The 14,379-nt window shown below is 43.2% G+C and overlaps 3 protein-coding genes across 4 annotated transcripts; 2 read left to right on the forward strand and 1 right to left on the reverse strand.

Annotated features, from left to right (window-relative positions):
• The first annotated feature begins 19 nt into the window (after positions 1 to 19).
• On the forward strand, positions 20 to 1,799 carry exosc4 (exosome component 4). Its single transcript, XM_088311531.1, has 3 exons — positions 20 to 246; positions 802 to 1,008; positions 1,268 to 1,799. The coding sequence occupies exons 1-3, from the start codon at positions 76 to 78 to the stop codon at positions 1,625 to 1,627; spliced, it is 738 nt and encodes a 245-aa protein (XP_088167657.1). The 5' UTR covers positions 20 to 75; the 3' UTR covers positions 1,628 to 1,799.
• Positions 1,800 to 2,231: 432 nt separating this feature from the next.
• gpaa1 (glycosylphosphatidylinositol anchor attachment 1) lies at positions 2,232 to 9,288 on the forward strand. 2 transcript variants are annotated; one of them, XM_088311643.1, is made up of 13 exons: positions 2,232 to 2,339; positions 2,621 to 2,712; positions 3,390 to 3,569; positions 3,634 to 3,745; positions 3,825 to 3,972; positions 4,584 to 4,685; positions 4,756 to 4,952; positions 5,701 to 5,897; positions 6,786 to 6,939; positions 7,027 to 7,095; positions 7,178 to 7,374; positions 7,802 to 7,972; positions 8,039 to 9,288. In XM_088311643.1, exons 2-13 carry the CDS (start codon positions 2,639 to 2,641, stop codon positions 8,280 to 8,282), a joined length of 1,845 nt encoding a protein of 614 aa, XP_088167769.1. In that variant the 5' UTR covers positions 2,232 to 2,339; positions 2,621 to 2,638; the 3' UTR covers positions 8,283 to 9,288. The 2 variants fall into 2 exon arrangements, with proteins under 2 accessions (XP_088167769.1, XP_088167770.1); XM_088311644.1 differs by having other exon boundaries at positions 7,181 to 7,374.
• Positions 9,076 to 13,845, reverse strand: LOC148326452 (ranBP-type and C3HC4-type zinc finger-containing protein 1-like). The gene is made up of 8 exons (XM_088311645.1): positions 13,357 to 13,845; positions 12,167 to 12,338; positions 12,008 to 12,085; positions 11,787 to 11,928; positions 10,991 to 11,081; positions 10,625 to 10,910; positions 9,994 to 10,076; positions 9,076 to 9,833 (listed from the first exon to the last, which is right to left on the reverse strand). The coding sequence occupies exons 1-8, from the start codon at positions 13,624 to 13,626 to the stop codon at positions 9,687 to 9,689; spliced, it is 1,269 nt and encodes a 422-aa protein (XP_088167771.1). The 5' UTR covers positions 13,627 to 13,845; the 3' UTR covers positions 9,076 to 9,686.
• Positions 13,846 to 14,379: the final 534 nt, after the last annotated feature.

Genomic DNA, 14,379 nt, shown 5'->3' on the forward strand with positions numbered 1-14,379 from the left:
CGAAAGGCAGTATGGGTAATGTAGTACTCCAGCAGTCACATGTCTTCTCCTTACGCTGCTTGATTCGGTGGAAACATGGCGGGTCTTGAGCTGCTGTCTGACCAAGGCTACCGTCTGGATGGACGCAAAGCTAGCGAGCTTCGCAAGGTTCAAGCCCGCATGGGTGTGTTCGCTCAGGCCGACGGTTCGGCGTATTTGGAGCAGGGAAACACCAAGGCCTTAGCAGTTGTGTACGGTCCGCACGAAGTAAGTAGCACTGGAAGTTAGCCCGATGCTAACTTTTTACTCTGACTCAAACGTCGCACGAAAACTGCAGACGTTTGCTAAGCAATTCGTCGGAAATCAGCAAAAAATATTGCGAAATGTATGATGTTAAAATTATTCATGAATAAAAAAAATCGTTTTTTTTTGTAATGAACTAATCATTTACTGTAGAAAACAAAATTGTATGTCCATAAGATAAGTATTTGTCGTATTCGTCATATTGTAATTTATGTTTATGCAAATAATACATAGTGCACATTTACACCGTATTTTTGGTTTATATATAAAACATAAAATTACTACCAAAAACAATATTTGATATCTTTCTAATTAAATGAATGTGTGATATAATAATAATAATATATCATCTAGTCTGTCACCTGTACATTTTACAACTACCCAATAGCATAAACAATAAAATCCACAATTATGACATATAACAAAATCAATTAAACGTGTATAAGTAGCTCAACTTTCCAAATCAATTTTTGGAAGTGTATTCAAGATACTTCTGCATCTTTCGCCATCTCCCTTCAGATGCGAGGCTCCCGGAGTCGGACCCTTCATGACCGGGCTGTCATCAACTGCCAGTACAGCATGGCCACTTTCAGCGTGTCGGAAAGGAAGAGAAGGCCGCACGGCGACCGCAAGTCCACTGAAATGAGCCTTCACCTCAAGCAAACGTTTGAGGCCGCCGTCATGACGCAGCTTTATCCACGCTCACAGATAGACATTTACGTCAAGGTGAATGTACTCCCGTGGGATGTTGTTTTGTATTTTACCTCTAAAGGTGACATACACATTTTTTCATTGTTTTATTTATTTTTAATGTATTATGAATGTTCACACGAGCCTCAATTATGTTGCCTTTTAAATAAAGTATACGATGTACACTGAGCATATAAATCTTTTAAACATATATACAATTACTGACATTTCCTAATGTACATATACCCCACCGATATGTCCCATGAGTTTTTAAAGGATTTTTGTTTCTCGACAGATCCTCCAGTCAGATGGCGGCAACTACAGTGTATGCGTAAACGCTGCCACCCTTGCCGTGATCGACGCCGGAATCCCCATGTTGGATTACGTGTGTGCCTCCACCGTGGGCTTCGTGGACGAGACGCCGCTCGCCGACCTCTGCTACGCCGAGGAGAGCGGTGGCGTGAGCTCCTTGGCTCTTGCGCTCCTGCCGCGTGGCGGACAGATCGCACTTCTGCAAATGGACGCCAGGCTGCATCAGGACCATCTGGAGGCCATGATGGAGGCCGCCATGACAGCTTGCAAAGGCGTGAGCAAGGTGCTGGACCAGGTGGTGCGGCAACACCTTCAAGAGGCCTCGCTGGCCACTGGAGACTGACATCTGCACGTGATTGGTTATTTTGCAATTACGATACTTTAATTTACCGGACTCAAAAAAAGTGGAGAATCACACTGTTTTCTACACCCCCCCCCCTCACCACCCTCCCCACAAAACACCATTGTACATTTTTGTGTATATGTAAGAAACAATAAATGTGTGATTTCTATGATGTTGCTTGTTCAGTTTTTGAATATTTAACTACCCACAGCCATCTAGTTCCTATTGCACTTGTGCTCAGCAGGGGAAATTTAAATGAATGAATCATAACGTCACCTTCCTCAGTCGTTATTTTCAGTTTTCAGAAAAACACGAAAAATGTGACCAAATTCTGATTGTATTATATTCAAGAATAATTTAATTTCAGGGGTAGAATAGAATCATCTGTTATAGGATATACCAGATAAGACCAAGTGCCCAGCATCATGAGATGTTTAAGGGGGTGAATTTTATTTTATTTTTTACAAAGTATGACCTGGGCCATCACATGTCTTTTTATTCATTACACGCACTCATTATATTGGCTACTTGGGAAATATACATATTTTTTACATGTTCCTAATCATTATTTTTTAAATTTTATTTGTGTTACCGGAAGTAGGTTCTCTTTGTTGCTGCTCCGGGTGGAAACAACGCCTGCCAATCCTTACTACGGAGTTAGCGAACGCTTCCTCCATCGGCTCTTCTGCCTGGCGTTCAAACTTGGAAAAAGGTATTTATATATATATATTTTTTTATACTCGCTCTCCTAAAGAAGCACAGTGTACATAAACTAATCATTTATTATAATTTCGTGTTCGTGCTTAAAAAAATAAAATCTGTGCTGAAGTTAGCTAGTTAGCCGATTGCGAGACAATTACTCTCAGTTGCCGAAGATCAAATGAGAGCAAGTGTAACCAGAACGAGAAATGTGCCACATTTGCTGTCTATTTCACATTTATAGGTGTGCGTATATATTTAAATGCACTTTGATATTTGATATGTTTGTTGCAGGGTTCATTCTAGAGCACCATGGGACTTCTGTCTGATCCCAATAGAAGAAGGGCATTGATCAGCCTGCTCACTCGCCTCAATGCTCCAATCTGGTGTGTTCATTTTGCATTCACGTTCATGTCCATAACAATACTCATGTCGTTCTTTAAAAAAAAGAAAAGAGCGATATTTGTCATTGCAGGCACACATAACTAGATACATTCTTAAAAAGGGAATTACGTTACATTTTTTAGCCAAATAAATTGCATATATTTTTATCCTCAACAACAACAAAGACAATAAACAAGGGTGGCTGGTGTAAAATATTAAGGGATCTATGGTAATGTATTTCAAAGCAGTAGTTCAAAGCTCATCTTGTTGGCGTGCCCTGCTTGCCCTAGCATGGCTTTGAATAGAGAGAAAGTAGTTGATAAAAGCCGAGACGGAAAGCATTTATCACTATCAAGAATGTCCATGACATCCTTGTAAAATTAGCGAGTATGGTCTTGGTAAAACCGGACTCAAAGACTTCTTGCTAGTCCCTTTGTAATTGACGGCCGTGTACTTGTGAACATTCCCCGTGACTCTGACGTATTTTTATAATTCATCACTTATAGCATGTGACTTACAAACCTGAGTCCTCTCCGCAAAAAGCAAAAATGTCTTCCAGTCAAAAATTTGGAAACACCCTCTAATTCTGTGTTTCTCAAGATTTCAACATTTCCTGAATTGTTGGTGAATGAAGAATACTAATATTGTGCGTCTTGCTGTCTTCGCCCGCCTCATCTAGCGTGTTGTGCTACATGGCAGGCGTGGCCTGGTTCATGGGCTTGGCCTTCGAGCCGTTCAACCTGCGCACGTACATGTCGGAGAACGCCATGGGCTCCACCATGGTGGAGGAGCGCTTCCAGGCCGGGGAGCGAGCGCTGGTCACGGCCAAGGAGTTTAGGGCACAAAAGGACAAAGCTGGGTAAGACCCATGACGTTTGGATACATTTATTATGTATTATTATATTTCAATATTTTGCGTGCAGTGGGATGCCGGTGGACTGGCTGGTGAAAAGCATGCAAGATCGAGGCCTGGAGGTGTTCACGCAGAGCTTCTCCCGCACGCTCCCCTTCCCGGATGAAAGCAAAGAGAGATTTGTAATTCCAACTCGTCTTCTATTTTTTTTTTGGACTCAAACTCTTCCGCTCCTCATTTGTGACTTTTATTCCCGGCAAGATGGTGAAAGGTACGAACGTCTACGGCATCCTCCGCGCCCCTCGAGCACCACGGACCGAAGCCCTGATGCTCACCGCTTCGTGCAGTCAAGGCAACGAAAACAACCAGGCTGTGGGGCTGCTGCTGGTTTTGGCGCAGTACTTCAGAAGTAAGTTTGGCTTGGAAATATAAAAAACAAAAAAAAACGACATACTTCGGTCATTTCAGCTTCTGGATTTATTTTTTTACAATTGATTTATTCTTGAATTTTTTTATATTATTAGTTGTAGTTCATTTATTTTCTGTTTCTTTGCGACGCATTGGGTTTTTATTTTCTGGTTGCATAAAAATAACGGACGAAAGGAGAACCTCTGCCAAGGCCTTACAATTGCAGCTAGTTTATTGTCTCCTTATTAATTATTTTTATTATGTAGATTTGATTTCTCTGTAAAGAGTCAAACTTTGCCGAGGCAGATTTTTTTTTCATGTTTCTATATTTTTGTTATGATTTATTTTTCTTAAACAAGACAGAGTCGAAGATAAAGATCTAATTATTTCAATCTTTTTATTTTATAAAATTGTATTTTTAAAACAGGGGGGGAAAAAACAAAACCAAAAAAACAGTTGGTCAAGAGTCAGACTTTTTCCTCCCTGGTGGGTTGCTGTCCTGTTTGTCCCCAATGCTAGCAGACCGGAACAACATAAAGTGACAAGAAATTCGTCTTCCCTACGTCCGTTTTTGCAGTCCGATCCGTAAAGATAGACTTGTGGTGTTCGTAGGTCAGGTGTACTGGGCCAAGGACATCATCTTCCTCGTCAATGAACACGATCTGATCGGCATGCAGGCCTGGCTGGAGGGATACCACCACACCAACATCACAGGTGAGCCACTCGTCCCCGCGCGCTCCGGTGCTCCAACGAGCAGGCGTCATCGACGGCTTCCTTCGCGTAGGAATGGAGTGGTCGCCCGTCCGAGGCCGCTCCGGTGCCATCCAGGCGGCGTTGTCCCTGGAGCTCAACAGTGACGTGGTGACCAGCCTGGATATCGTTCTCGAAGGGCTCAACGGGCAGCTGCCCAACCTGGACCTCATCAACCTCTTCTACGCTTTCTGTCAAAAGTTCGATCTCCTTTGCACATTCCAGGGAAAGGTAGGAAATCTGCAAAAATAAGTTTCATTGAATGTGTCACGATGATATTTTATTTAAAAAAAAAAAAAAGTGTTTTCTCCTCACTCCCCCCCAAGAAAATCTAGAAAATGACTTTTTTTTTCATCTAGAAAATAAAAATTGATCCTGAAATTTTATGAAGTAGTGTAATTTTTCAAATGCATATTATTTAAAATAACTTTCCTCAAAAATGTCATTTATTGAAATAATTTGACTTTAATCATCAAGATATATTTTATATTTTTGAAAATCTTTTTTTTGACTTTTTAGAATTTTTTTGGATACATTTTTTGAAATTTGTAATAAATATTAGACATTACGACTCGTGCTGTAATCATTTGTTTTCTTTTCCGCGTGGCCACATTAATTGTTTGTAGGTCGCAATTTCTTGTCTACTTTGCCGCCATGTTTGTCATTGCAATTGCCTTGAAACTAACAATTGCTGCCTCTTGGCCAGCGTTCCCTTGAAAAGAGTTTTTTTTTTATCTCAACGGGACATTCCTGGTTGAATAAAGGATCAAATAAATAAATAAATTGCAAATACAATATTAATGTTAATTACAAAAAAACAATAAGTGCGGAAACGGCTGTTATCCAAAAGTATTACCGTAACATTACAATTTACGAGAAGTAAAACAGAAGTTTAAAAGAAAATAGAGAGCACGAATCAATGCAGACTACGGACTGGCGTTTTAATTTGAGTTCATCATCCTCAAATGTTCCGGCACAGCTGCAGAGGAGCGACTGGGAAAGCCCGTCAGGCTACAGCCACGCCGTGCAGACGATGATGCTGATGGTGCTCAAGCAGGCCAGCGGCCATTCTTGGGGCGACCACGGCCTCTTCCTGCGCTACCACGTGGAGGCGGTCACCATCAAAGGCATCAACAGCTACCGCCAGTACAAGTCGTCCGCCACCACCGTTGGCAGGTTTGTTTTATCTTTTCATCACGTCAGCTGGAATCCTAACGAGGAGTCCCCCAATGTCCATTGCTGTCAACAAGTTAAATGGAGTCAACGGAGGGCTGGGCGATATGACCTCAAATCAATATCGCGATAAATGGAGCAATTTTACCTCGATAACGATAAATGCACGATAAATTCCCCCCGAGGACCAAAATCAAAATAAATGCAGGAAATGAATATTAACTGCTTTTTTTATTGACCAACTGGTACACATTACTTTCAATGAAAAATAAAAGTACAAAAATCATTTGTATAAACATTCCAAATAGCTTGCTTTGCGTGACTTGAACAATGTCACAAAGAACAGGAGAGAAAGAATCTTTTTCTGCAAATAGATTGCGCCAAGATGCTGTCATGCCATGAGCAAAACCCGAGATTGGTGTGGTCTCGTGTAAACAATATAAATAATGCCAAATACAAAAATGCTAAATAAAATGAAAAAAACTGTCAATACAAGCCAAATAAACAAGTGTGAATAATCGGGAAAATGTGCCGTCTCGAGTACTCTGGTGCGCAGTCACCACTTGTCATCTGTCATGCACAGTCAGACTCAAACAGGGATCCATGTTGTTAGGGTTTCCAATTAGGGTTGTTGGTATTTTATTTTTGAAAAATGAAATTCAAACATCAAATATATAAATCAAATTTTGGAAAATTGGCGATAGACTCCCAGAAAAAAAGAGAAAAATCTGAATATGGAAATCCTGTCTGTGTGCATCCATTGGTTGTCTAGTTTCAAGTTGTAATATCACCAATCACCACTAGATGGCGGACATGTCTTAGTTGTGCTCTTTACTGCCCTTTGTCCCTATTTGAAATCGCATTTGTGTGCGTGTGCGCGCCCTCCGTTAGGGTCCTGGAGGGAATGTTTCGCAAGCTGAACAACCTCCTGGAGCGCCTGCACCAGTCCTACTTCTTCTACCTCTTGCCCTCGCTGTCGCACTTTGTTTCCATCAGTTACTACATGCCGGCCATCGTCCTTCTCGCCGTCATCCTGCTGCTGAGGGTATCCTTACTTTCAGTCGCCTCAAACAAAATTACAAACTCCTTCAAATTCCTCACGTGGTGAGTTTTTTTCTTGACTGAAATGCAGTCTTTGGTTCTGTGGGTCGAACTCTCATCGTCTCCAGCGACAGAAGATGGCATCGCCAATGTGGAGCAGGTTACTATGGCTTTACGCAAGACAATTTCCTGCGCTCGACGTCCGAGTTAATCCACGTTATGCTCCCCCCCCCTCCTCAAAGCAGTCCAGTCCGAGCGTACTGTCCGTGCTGACCCCTCTGGTGATCAGCCACCTGACCGGAGTGGCCCTCTACACGCTGCCCGTCTGCTTCCAGGAGCTGGCGGTGGAGCACTTCCCGGTCTCCGAGACGGAGGCGGTGGTGCTGACGGCCATCGCGGTGTACACGGCCGGCCTGGCGCTGCCTCACAACACGCACAGGTAAAGGCGCCGTCATTCGTCACTCTTAATGACAACAATTCAAGCACGTAATAATTGCAATCTGTAATATTTATGTCTGTGGTCGCCGTTTGGGCCGATGAAAGAAAAACAAAACTTGTATTTGACGCAGGTTGAGATGCTAATTGTTTTGGTCGCATCACGCTAATATTAAACCCACAAGCTAGCGAAATAAGTAAAAACCGTACCACGGATGAAGAATGTGCAATATTTTTGGCAACAATAATTATATTATTTATGAATTAAGGGTTAGGTTAAATAACAGGTGGGAAACAGAGCTATTAATGACAACGCATGTAAAATCTGTATTGTGCTAACTTTTATACCTTATTTCAATAACGGAGTGGTATGGCTGGAGGTCATTTGCACTTTGCCTCTCACTTCCCGTTTGTGTGCGTGCGTGTGACAGATTTGTGTCTGGCGAGGGGACGGAGCAGGGCTGGAAAGTTTTAAAGCTGGTGGCCGTGTTGTACTTGGCCGTGCTGCTGCTCTGCACCGCCCTCCTCAACTTCTCCCTGGGCTTCATCATGGCCCTCACGCTGGTGCCCGTGGCCGCCAGCGTCACGCCACACATCCCCAAGTATGAACTCACACATTTGAGTCCTCGCCGCCTTTCTGGACACTGACCGCTTCTCGCTTGCTTCAGGTTCCCGGCGGCCGTCATCGTGGTGGCCTTAAGCCCGGCGTGCACGCTGCTCTTCGCCGTCCTCGCCTTCCACGAGATGCAAGAGACGCCGCTGAGCTTCCTGGACTCCTGGCTGCTCTTCATGTCGGTCATCTCGCAAGGCATCCTGGACCACGCGCTGTACGGCTCGATGGTCTTCCCGCTGCTGGCGCTTTTGGTGTACCCGTGCTGGCTGCTTTTTTGGAACATCCTCTTCTGGAAGTAAACCGAGGACAAGCATTCAGCAAAGGGCGTCTCAGGTTCTTCTCCCACCAAGGATTGACGCTTAATCCATTGGAGGAATGACTGTACTTTTGCTTTTGCATTTCGTCTTTTCCGGATGTGGAGAAGCATCAATCGATTGTCTTGAAGAAATGGAGGCAAACTTGAGTTGTGCTACTTTGCTGCGTCTCAGCAACTAGTTTTCTGTTTGAAGATTTTTTTTTCTTTTTAAGGGGAAGATTTTCATATGGAAATAACTGATTATTGCTAATTTGTTCTCCGCCTAGCTAAGAAAGGAAATGTCTTGAAACACGAATCACTAATTTATCAACAATTCCACGCTGACGAACCGATCGCCAGCAGTTTATTTATGAGGGGGAAAAAAAGAATGTTACTATGTATACTGTTTTATTTGCGTTTAAGAAAGGAGAAAGTCGTGATGGCAAAATGAAGCTTCAAATGAGCTTCCTGAACCAGTTGTTGTATTTTGGAGTCCTCTAGATGGCACCGTTGGGTTAAAAAATGGCGAGTTGGTGCGCTTTCAGCCCAATGTTGAACGGAGAGTGCAAAAATACTGCAACTGGTTCAGGAAGCAGATTTGAAGCTTCATTTACCCATCACAAGGAGAAAGGGACATTGCAGCGCAGTGTATTTTTTTTTTCTTTGCTTTTTATATGATGAATTTGCCGGTGCCCAGTTGTTCCGTTTAAAGGCTTTAAAACAGGATGTGATGTTTACCTCGTGAATTTGCTTTTGTTCATTAATTTTGTTACATTTTCTCAATAAGAAAACCATGGTGGTATCTTAATTGTTTATTCAGCTTTTTGTTTTGTTTTTTTACACAGTAATATGTACTGATAACATCATTCCATCGCTGTCACAACTCGAGGAGGGAATCTAATAAAATGAAATCAGCTACTAAAATGTACATCAATTATGGATCATTTAAAAGGAAGACAAAAAATGTCCATTAAAATAGATTTGTAAAGAGTAAAAAGCACTTGTAACCACCCTGTAAACATCCTCTCATCTCCAACATCAACTTCACAGTTTTGCCCTGACGGAAATACCGACCTTTTCCCGCACCTTCCGTCACCACCTCCCCTCCAATAAATATAAGGGCCTCTTCTTGTTTTCCCAAAATGAAATTTAAAAAAGAAAAAAAAAAGAGAAAGAGGTGTGGCTAAACTCAAAGTGTCTTGTCCGTGTAAAATGGCCGACCTCTCTTTCCCGGCGTTATGCTACAGTGCTTCAAACCTCTTCAACAGCCAATCAGCTGCCAGGACTCTCAGTGCACTTGACAATCATCGTGGTTGTGTTTGCGTGTGAACAACATGTATGGCAACACTGGCATAGCATTGCGTGCGTGTGTGAGAGTGGGGGGGGGGGGGACGGCAGCGACGGGCGGTCAGCTGCTGCTGGAGGCCAGCTCGCCCCGCGCCGGCTGCCGGAGGGCGTTGGGGGCGTGTGCGTCGGGTTTGGCTGTAGCGCAGATCTCGCAGCCTGGACGAGAAGGCTTGTTGATGAAAGTGCATGAGGGACACGCCCACTCCGCCTACAGGAAGCAGGGGATTGTAGGACGTTTGCGTTAGCAAAGATTCACCAAAAATCTCCTCCAATGGTGTTCCTCTCTGGAGCCAAATCTACTAAAAATGTAACAAAATGCACTTTCTCGTGAAGACGATGAATGGAAAAAGTGTGGGTTTGATGATTACCTGTGTTCTCGTAGGTTTGTTGCTCAAATGCAGATTCTCTATGTCTTGGACAACCTGTAGGTCAGCGGGTTTATCAACACCGCCTGCGATTAAAAAATAAAATGAAAAAATTAAAATGTTACAGTATTTTTTTATTGACCTCAACTGGGAATTATAGATTTACATCTAATCTGTCCCGATTAAAGAACAATTCACCTTATGAACAGATTTTTTTAAAAATGCAAATAAAGATAAGCGGTTCTGATTTGAATGTTGAAATCCCAGAAAATGCTTCAACGTGTCTCCATAATAAAAAGTTTTTTTTTTTTAAAAGTAATTAATTACTATAACGATTGTTTTTTTTTTAATCGTCTCAAAAGGCGCTAAAGGACGCTGCTACAATCATGTTTGGACCAGATATTAGAGTGCCTTGAACTGAAAAAAATTATAATGTTAAAAAATGTGTTCTCAACATTGACATAATTCTTAGAATTAGATCTATTCCATTGGAGCTCATTTTGGCAGCAAACTTTGCGTTCAGTCACCACTGCTTTGAATGTTAGCTCAACTGAAAGTAGAAGCCAAAAAAATGTTATGATCAATTAGCGAGCATGTTATCTTGAGCATTGGCGGAAACGTGCACAAAACGGACCCTGGCTGGTGTGGGGTAACCGCGGCGGCAGTGTGCTGTAGCCCCGGCGCTCTTGGGAGGCGGGGCCGTTGCCGGGCGGAAGCGGGGGGGCGGACTGGGCGCCCTCCAGATCCTGCTGGAACAGCTGTCGCGTGACGCGGGCCTGGCGCGCCGAGATCAAGTAGAGGTACGCCGTGTCGCCGTCGCGCTGCACGCCGTAGGACGCCAGTGAACGCGGGTCCGTGCACAGACACTGACCCATCACCCAGCGCTGCACGCGCGGGTGGAAGCCGTACTCCACAAACACCTGCGGGGAGGTAACGGGTGCTGCTCAGTGATCATGTGTTTGTTTGTTTTCTTTTTAAACTTGTTGCGCTGCATTGCAACCTGTTGCTTGAGTGCAGCCACTGTCATGTAGGGGAAGACTTTGACTGTGAAGCAACAGGAAGAAGAGACGTCCTCCACCACCACAGACAGGCTGGAAGACACAAGATAGATTTTATTGTTCAATTAATGACAAGGAATTTTCCGCAGAGAATGGAACCTCCAAAGTGGAACACAAAGCATCGTTTTAAATGCCTCATGTTTTTGACTGCGAGCAAAAATGTGCAAATTATTCATTTTTTACATTCAGTACTTCTATGACAACGAGTACGCTAACATGTACGATATTTGTCTTTAGGTTTCCGGGTTTAAAAAAAAAAAAGTAAATAAATAAATATATGTGAAAGTTTTTAAAAAGTCACTTCATGAGATGTATTCTTGACTTTCTTTTTATAATTAAAACAATTAAAAACACCTTCACTTGAATACATTCATGATTTATTTTAAATTAACCATTCATGAAATATTAGTAAAAAATGTAATCAAATATACCAACATTTTTTTAAAATTGTCATCTCATGAAATATGTTAAAAAAATATCATTATTTTCTAATTATTTTTCTTGTATTTATTTATTTAATTAATTAATTTTAAGGGGGAGTCATGTGAAAACGCAGCAATCACGACTCAGATTGTCAATGTCCCGAGCCCAAACAAAAAAAAAAAAACAGACATTTTTTTTAATAGCAAAGTAGTGCGGCGCATGTACAAAACGGTGGCCAAATTAGCCGCACACATTCCGTGCATTAATCAACTTCAAACCACACGACAAACGCAAATTTCAGCCGCGTGCGTGTACCTGATCTCCCCGCTGGCGTAGTTCTTCACCGCCGGCTGGATGCTCAGAGCCGCTTTCTGCCGAGCCAGTGCAGACGCGTGCTGGGCGGCGGCTTGAGCGTCGCCGGCCTCCACCGCCTTGACGAGCTCCACGCAAAGCTCCTCTGAGACAAATTAAAAGAGGCGGCGAAGTGAGTAAATATGTCAGGCAGTTAAGGTTAGCCAAAAAGCCGTGACACCCACCAGCCAGCGACAGTGGCGGTTCCGCCGCCGCCGCCGCTATTTGCTTGCCACTTTCTTCGTAGAGCGCCATGTTTGCGACTGGAACAGACAACAAAACTAAAACGTGTCACATGAGCTTCGTGGACGGACGTCAACGTCAGAGAGAAACTGCAAACTCACCTCGCTGGGCCTCCCGCAGCGACGACATGACCACGGTGGCCCACTCCTCGGCCTCGCGGTCGCAGCGGAAGGAGAAGCGGATAAAGTCGTGAGGCGGCGCCGTCAGACGCATCTCGTGGCAGCGCGACGACTTCACCTCGTAGTGCACCGAGCGCAGGTCGAACTCCACCAACTGGATTGGGGAAAAAAAAAAAAGACTCAACTAGTTGAAAGAAGCGTTTAGTGTAGAAATGATCAATTCTTAGGTCTGAAAAAAAATTATAAACGCTTCCCCAAAAATTGTTTAATTGCCTGCAGTTGCCACGATATGGCGGCAAAGCACTACTTTTCTAAAAGATGTTTTTGGCCTGACGAAATGAAGCTCCACAATTTTGAAAGATGCCGCCACCCATTGTGTCCATCACCTGAGTCACAATTGGAGGAGAACTACCCAAATTTAGTGATTGTCAACCAGTGTGGAGAATGATGCAATGCCACTTATTATTAACTCGTAACTTTTTATAACGTTTTATGTTTTATCTAATGATTTAGCTAATGATGTCCAGTAAAAGTCACGCAAAAGAGTGAAACACTCTTCCACTAAATAAAGGTATGTAATTGACCTAGATACAGAATCTACTTTTTGTGAATTGCTATGCCAAGCGGTGTGCCGTGAATGTCTTTTCCAATTTGAAATATGTGCCTTGGCTCAATAAAGGTTGAGAAACCCTCCCCTACGTCATAGCTTTCAAGATGTAAACATATCAAAGAAACTCCTCTGAAGTGAAACTGGCTGCTCCCCGGTTATTAAATGTAATTACTTTAACCGCAGTTCACAGTCACATGTATTGGGATTCGAATGATGCAACATTTTTGGACACAAAGCACTGATCAAATCCATTTTTGTGCGGTTAGATTGTGTTTCATAGAGATTTGTTGAACAAGAGGTTTGATTGTTGACAACGATCCCGACATGTTTTTTTTTATTCATTAAAAAACAAACAAGAGTTAGGGCGCAACAGCACTGCTTAAATGGTAGCCTGTGTGTTTAGTTTTAGTTTATTCTTTAGTTTTATCAGTAAATGTTAGACTAATGTATCGAATATGGTTTCTATGAATTGTGTCTTCCTGAATACGTTACAGAAGATTTATAACATAATTAAAGATTAGGTTAGTAAGAAGTAGACCGGTGTTTTCAAGTGAAATCTCACCATGCTTCGGTTCCCGCTGGTGTCCCGCAGGGCCAGCCGAAACTCTCCGGCCCGGCTCGGATCCATGCTGAGCTGGAGACGCAGAGCCTCGCTATCGGCTCCGGGCAGGCACAAGGGGCGGATGCCGGAGTGGGACACCGACACACGGACGGACATTAAGACGGTGCTGCAGCAAGCCGACGACGAAGCGAGCCCGGCGTCGCAAGATCCGGGCTGGGAAGAACCGAGCAGCGAGACCTGCGGAGCCCAGCCGCCCGAGCTGAGTGCCATGGCGCCCCGCGGACGTACCGAGAGAGCGACAGCGACGACTGTGCGGCTTAGAAGGTCCACCGATGGGGCGGAATATCGCGTGTGCTCGCGGGCCGGTCGTATTTTTCCGACTGCCCGGCTAATTGTTCCATTTCGACCCGGACCGAGTCTCTGCCAGTTTGGGGAAGAAGAGACGAAACAAAACAGGAAGTAGACGCGGTGAACGTGCGTCCGTTCAAGAATTCGTTCCGTCAGGAAACAAGGCGAGAGTCTACGTCACTATTTTTTGAGTTAGTGAAGTTGAACTGCAATAAAATAATTCAAATATCTGAAAACGGTCATTTCAGGCCTTTTTATGAGTGTATATAAAACAAGCTAAAATGAGCTATTGTAATCTAAAATAATGAATAAGTAAATCTAATTAATACTGCTTGTTTAACCTTTTAAGCGCCAAAGTAGCAAAATTGCATCATGCAACATTAACAGTAATAATAATAATAATAATAAAATTATTCACAATATAACAAACATTAAACACACATGCACGTATATACACACCACCCCAGTGAGGAGCTTGTACAACGAACAAAATAAAGCGTTTTCATTCAACCTCACAGACGAAAGTACCTTTCTACAGTACATAACAAAAGCTCAGACACGCTCAAATGAATACAAGGATCCAAAACGTGGAATGTTTAACACCTTGCACCGACGGTGACACATTAACCATTTCTACTTTTGAATATACTGCAGAGCATGCAGATAGATACCTGG

The sequence above is a fragment of the Idiotropiscis lumnitzeri genome, chromosome 12 (assembly GCF_059441095.1).
Source record: "Idiotropiscis lumnitzeri isolate Australia: NSW breed Sydney's pygmy pipehorse chromosome 12, RoL_Ilum_1.0, whole genome shotgun sequence".
NCBI classification, from domain to species: Eukaryota; Metazoa; Chordata; class Actinopteri; order Syngnathiformes; family Syngnathidae; genus Idiotropiscis; species Idiotropiscis lumnitzeri.